Raw genomic sequence first — 6,000 nt, forward strand, 5'->3', positions numbered from 1 at the left:
GAAAAATTAATGTACAGTCTTTTATAATAAACAATTCTATGTACAACATGCATGTGTGGTCACTTGGAAGAAATCAAAAACACAGAGCAAAATATTGATTTAAATAAAAAAAAAAGAAAAGAAAAACTGTTGGTTTATTGAGCACACAGTCATTGCAGATGTTAAGGCCTTCAGTTGTTACAGGGCACTTTGCATTACAGAAGTAACCTCCATAACATTTCACAAGTCGAAAAGACGCGACTGTTTGGCCTTTTAAAAAGGTGTGGACGGATCTCGAAAAGACATTAACACAGATCCAGACGCTCCTGACACCCATGACAATTATGCACTTTTTTTTTGTATATATATATATATATATATATCATTTGGAATAATAGAGATTGTGCAACAACTCCACAGCTCAGGACTAGCAGGTAACAAACTGTGTTCACTCACAGTCTGCTAGTTCGAGTCATGGGGAGGCAGTTGTAGTTACAGTACTGTACGTGTTGAAGGTATTGGTTGCAGTTTGCGGTGGCATCCCATAATTTAAAGATTATAATTCATTTCCAGATCATCGCCGTGATTTCACGTAGGAAGCCGAAATCACAAGGATGTGCATTTAAAAACCAAGTGTATTTATATGTCAAAACCATTTTAATGCGACTAACCCATACGTATGTTTCAGGAGAGAGCCGTGAAACAACGGGTTTGTCGGTTCGGGGAGACCCCTGCAAGCTGCTCCGATTCTCAGTAAGTGTTCTGACAAAGCTTGCTCCCCTTTTCCATTTACAGTTGGCACTAAAAACCAGCACCTAGGGGGGGGGGGGTCCCCCGAACCAAACTCCCCATCGCTTCCCTCACCGTCTCCGTTTCTGACCGCCCCCCACCCTGTGCAGACAAACACACACACACAGACACGGTGGAGGGGGGAGGGGGGGAGGTCAGGATGAGTTGTCTTTCAACAGGTAGCTGCCTGAAGTGAACCCCCCCCCCCCACCCCCCACCAGGAGGAGGCTCATTTGTCTCTGGTGAGCACCATCTCAGTGAGCCTGATGAGGGCATCTCTCTCTGGGGACGGCCTGAGCATACTGATCTGTCGGATGGCTTCTTGACAGTAACGCTGGGCCAGGAAGTTGGTCTGTTGCACGCCATCGCTCTGAAGCAGAAACAAGAGGGGGGGGGGGGGGGTCACTCTTTTTCCTAATTTTTAAACAAACCTTGATCTGTAATATTAGTTCATGTCAAGCTTATAATACCATGTCTGACACAGGAAGGACGACATTGTTTCCTTACAGAACTTATTGAGGATATAATTATCTGTGACTGAAAATATCTGTAATCTCTATTTAATACATTTCAGGACCTTACATGACAATAATATCAACACTTAAAGGTCCTATATTTTACATTGTTCCTGTGTTTTATTTGAAGTGTTGATCCATTTGTAATTTTTGTTATTATGTATTATTGGTCATACCTGAAGGACGTATTGCCAGGCTCGATCTACATCTCCATTGGAGCTGAAACGCCTCATGATCATTGCATGAAGCTCAGGAAACTAAAAAAAAGAAATAGAGATAAAGACATGACTCTTGTGTACAGTTTGTATTAAAACCTGAACATGTTTCCAGTTTAAATAATAAAATGTTGGTCTCACCTGCTGACAAGCAAACAGGACTGGTCCAGTGGCCAAGCCCAGTTTGAGATCTGCAGCTGAGGGCTTCCCCAGGTGATTGGCTCCTGATGTGAAGTCCAAGACATCATCCACTAACTACAGGACAGAGACAAATAAACTCGTATTGTAACTCTAGTTCTCACTTTGCAAATATGGCTGATGTGATTCGAACACATAAAAAGCTGCGACTAAACATCAGAACGTGCCTGAAATGCGATGCCAACATTCTTCCCGTACTGGTAGGCGATTTCATGAACTTCGGGATCAGAATTTACCAGAATGGATACCTTAAATAAAAGAGGATAGACAGTCAACAAAAAACATTTAAGTGCAGAAACTGAGGCCTCCTTCCATCTCTGGGCTATTTATGTGCAGACAGAACGTACATACTGCTTTACAACTGTTTGCAATAAGACTCGCCGTCTTCTTGAAGGTTTTCTCGAGGTAGTGTTTGAATCTCTCGTTCTCGTTCTCCTTAGAACCCAGCTGCATGAATTCACCTGGAAGCACAATCGGTATAGATTGGGCATTGAAATTCACCGACAAGGAAAACCGATTTGAACAGTTTGAGTGCTATACCGTACCTCGTACCAGGTCTTCTATGACCTGGGACAACACTTTAACCACAGTGTTGTTTCCAATACGAGCCAAGGCCATGGAGGCGGCTGAGAGGATGAAATCTCCTGCCAGGATCGCCTGGAAGAGAGGACAAAAAGAAAATTACATATATATCCTCAAATAAAATATTATCAGGTGAGACGAAGAGGAAAGAAGCCGTTACCTTTCTTTCACCCCACACTTCATTGATGGTTCTCTTTCCTCTCCGCTTATCTGATCCATCTATGACGTCATCATGCACCAGGCTGGCAGTGTGGATCATTTCTGAGATCATAGCTATGGCCCTCTGCCCTGGGAGCAAATCTCTGCCGAAGGACAAAGGCCGGCGACAGATTGCAGGAAGTGAGATGAAATAAAAACCCTGGATTATGATTCATATAACAATTTAAGAATTGCTGTCACAAGGCGTGGTGCATCTTCTCTGTAACCAGTGTATTACAGGTCACTTGTAAATGAGTTGTGTTTGTAAATTGTGATAAAATCTTACCCTGCTCTGTTGCTGTGGATGTTGAGAGCCCGGGCCATCAGGACAACAATCATTGGTCGGATTGCTTTGCCCTTGCCATCAAAGTAGTAGTCACATAGTGACTTCAGCTCTTCTTTAGATACAAACAGCTCCTGTGAAGCCGAGTAATAAAATTCATGTATTTTATTTCAATCATAATCTACTAGTGTCCAAACACTTGGTACGAGATTCTGCACAAATTTTGGGATGCTTGTTTCTCACTTATACAAAAAGGCCAGTAAAACTAATGCATACCTTGATGGTTCAATTTTAAATATATTTATTGAAAATGTACCTTTTTGATGTCATCATATAAACTTGTAAGGTCTTTCTGGGCTAACGTGAAGGGGTCCTTGAGCTTTGCATCACTGTGTAACGTTCTGCAGCAACAAGACTGTAGTGTGGGATACAGCAACCGTGACTTGTGTCTGCAGAGAGAGACATATAAACATAAACTGTGATAATACACCAAATGATATGTGTAAGAAATGAAGACCTCAGGATCTCATCACAACTCACCTGTTTAGAGATGAGGTAAAGTTTAAAATTTTTGGGTTTATCTGTGTAGATGACGATGGCTGTCCCTGAAAGTCAAAATACAAAAGGGTAGACAAAGACAGATTATCAGTTCAGGCACATTCACATCAGACGTGCACATTTTATTATAATAACTTCAGAAAATAAACAAACATAATCTGACAGGGATCATATACACTACTTTTTTAATTACTGTTGTGAATTTGGGGATTTTAGCAAGCTGAGGTAGGTTTAATATTCTACAATTAACAATTTACTCATGTTTATTCTGTAAGCCAATTTTAAGAAAGAAATTCTATATATAGACCCTCATGTTAGTAAATGTAATTTATAGAGAGAATAAGCGAACAGGAACTTCCTGTGATTCATCATGATAAATACAAATAATTTAAGAAAATGTCTGATATCTTGGATTATGGTTTGTGCTTAAGATTTTTTTGAATGATGGTTTATTTAAATTGAGGGAGCAAGTCTGGAACAGCACACAGGAGTCAATGTCAAATAAATGAATGAATAAATGAATGAATGAATGAATGCAACAAAATCGAAATGACCAGAAACTAGACAAGACCTTCTTTAGGATTCGTAGGACAGCAGGCTAAATAAAGGACAGAGCTTAGTGTGCCTGCCCTATAGTATCTGGAGCAGGTCTTGACCTTTATGTGTGCAGGATAAGTTGAACAAGCCAACACCCCTGCAACAAGTCACCATTCAATTGCGAAATTCTTACAAAACGCAGTTACCCTTTGCAATAGGCACATGACAGAATGTCAGGAAATGCAACACACACTGCAGTGAAACACATGTTGGCTGAATGAGACCACCATTCACTGGGACCGGCTGACAGCTCGGTCCCATGTATGACCTTCCTAGCTGGGTTTGACAGCACTCCCTTCCCGGCGTCCTGCCAGCCGCAAAACTCACCTCGTTCCCCGGCCTTGAGCTCCACGACGGCCACCCCAGAGAGGACGCCGAGAAAGACACAGACCTGCAGTTAAAATGCCACAAGGTTTCCAATAAACTCGCACTCGTACAGTTTGTACTCCACCTCCGGCATTGCCTCCACATCGGACCCGCCATGTTCCACAGCCCGCACGCGTCACCTTCGGCTCATATAATTCAACGGAACCGGAAATGAGTAACCGGGGTCCGTTGGTGACGCTCCGTAAATTGGATTTAACGTTAGCAACAGAAGGCAGAATATTTAGAGACACACAATTGTTTTCCTTCAAGATGACATTCATTTTCTCTGGAATGCAGTGGTAGAAATAAACCACTGTTTGTTTTCTCCAGAAAATATACGAGCGTAAGTTTTGGAGATAAGGCTACTAGCTGGTTAGCTAACAATTAGCTTAGGTAACTGTAGCTACTGGGGTTTTCAATAGAACTAATGTTTAATATTTGAGATATTTTTAAAAACAAACCGGACAAAGTTATGTTAGCCTACCTGGTTTCCACAGTACGGCTAACTGCTTTAATTTAGGGTTGTTTTTTGTTATTTATTTAGGATTAAGCTTACCTGAGGTTAGGCTCTAAAATACTAAGTCATGAAAGCTCATAGTATAATAAGGGGGAAAAAAAACGCCATAGTATATTATGGTGTGAAAATGAAAAAAAAGCCGTCATAGTTAGTGAATCATAAAAATGTCATGATATAGTAAGGCGTAGAAATGTCAAAAAAGTCATACTATAGTACGGCAAAGAAGTAAGGCATAAAATTGTCAAAAAATATCATAGTGTAGTATGGCATAAAATTCTCAAAAAAACGGCGTAGTATAGTATGGCAAAAAAATCGAAAAAATGACAAAGTATAATAAAGCATAATACTATCAGAAAATGTCATAACTTGGGAAGGTATGAAGACGTAATGATATAATAAGGCCCTAAAAGCAAGAAAAACAACATAGTATAGTATGGTAAAAAATGTGAAAAAACAGTATAGTATAGTATGGCAAAAAAATCGAAAAAATTACAAAGTATAATAAAGCATAATACTATCAGAAAACGTCATAATTTGGGAAGGTATGAAGACGTAATGATATAATAAGGCCCTAAAAGCAAGAAAAACAACATAGTATAGTATGGCAAAAAATGTCAAAAAACGTCATAGTATAGTATGGCAAAAAATCGAAAAAATGACAAAGTATAATAAAGCATATAACCATCAGGAAGTGTCATAATTTGGGAAGGTATGAAGACGTAATGATATAATGAGGCCCTAATAGCAAGAAAAACAACATAGTATAGTATGGCAAAAAACGTGAAAAACGGCATAGTATAGTATGGCAAAAAAATCGAAAAAATGACAAAGTATAATAAAGCATAATACTATCAGAAAACGTCATAATTTGGGAAGGTATGAAGACGTAATGATATAATAAGGCCCTAAAAGCAAGAAAAACAACATAGTATAGTATGGCAAAAAACGTGAAAAAACGACATAGTATAGTATGGCAAAAAAATCGAAAAAATGACAAAGTATAATAAAGCATATAACCATCAGAAAGTGTCATAATTTGGGAAGGTATGAAGACGTAATGATATAATAAGGCCCTAGAAGCAAGAAAAACAACATAGTATAGTATGGCAAAAAACGTGAAAAAACGACATAGTATAGTATGGCAAAAAAATCGAAAAAATGACAAAGTATAATAAAGCATAATACTATCAGAAAACGTCATAA

At 39.2% G+C, this 6,000-nt stretch overlaps 1 protein-coding gene across 2 annotated transcripts; it reads right to left on the reverse strand.

The window, feature by feature from the left end:
• Positions 1-94: 94 nt before the first annotated feature.
• Positions 95-4,426, reverse strand: pdss1 (decaprenyl diphosphate synthase subunit 1). 2 transcript variants are annotated; one of them, XM_022748778.1, is made up of 11 exons: positions 4,366-4,426; positions 3,300-3,364; positions 3,076-3,208; positions 2,763-2,893; positions 2,439-2,580; positions 2,242-2,353; positions 2,048-2,157; positions 1,864-1,944; positions 1,640-1,753; positions 1,460-1,540; positions 95-1,138 (listed from the first exon to the last, which is right to left on the reverse strand). In XM_022748778.1, the coding sequence occupies exons 1-11, from the start codon at positions 4,372-4,374 to the stop codon at positions 998-1,000; spliced, it is 1,119 nt and encodes a 372-aa protein (XP_022604499.1). In that variant the 5' UTR covers positions 4,375-4,426; the 3' UTR covers positions 95-997. The 2 variants fall into 2 exon arrangements, with proteins under 2 accessions (XP_022604499.1, XP_022604498.1); XM_022748777.1 differs by having other exon boundaries at positions 4,242-4,414.
• Positions 4,427-6,000: the final 1,574 nt, after the last annotated feature.

This window comes from Seriola dumerili, unplaced genomic scaffold (genome assembly GCF_002260705.1).
Source record: "Seriola dumerili isolate Sdu_G_001 unplaced genomic scaffold, Sdu_1.0 BDQW01000129.1, whole genome shotgun sequence".
Lineage (NCBI taxonomy): Eukaryota > Metazoa > Chordata > Actinopteri > Carangiformes > Carangidae > Seriola > Seriola dumerili.

What these genes read in the sequence shown, in the direction of transcription:
- pdss1 (XM_022748777.1), bottom strand. Translation starts at nt 4,397, where the DNA reads ATGGCGGGTCCGATGTGGAGGCAATGCCGGAGGTGGAGTACAAACTGT. An exon ending in TTTACCTCATCTCTAAACAG is followed by an intron (nt 3,209 to 3,299) that starts GTGAGTTGTGAT and finishes CTCTCTCTGCAG; the next exon opens with ACACAAGTCACGGTTGCTGT. An exon ending in ATCCACAGCAACAGAGCAGG is followed by an intron (nt 2,581 to 2,762) that starts GTAAGATTTTAT and finishes GTCCTTCGGCAG; the next exon opens with AGATTTGCTCCCAGGGCAGA.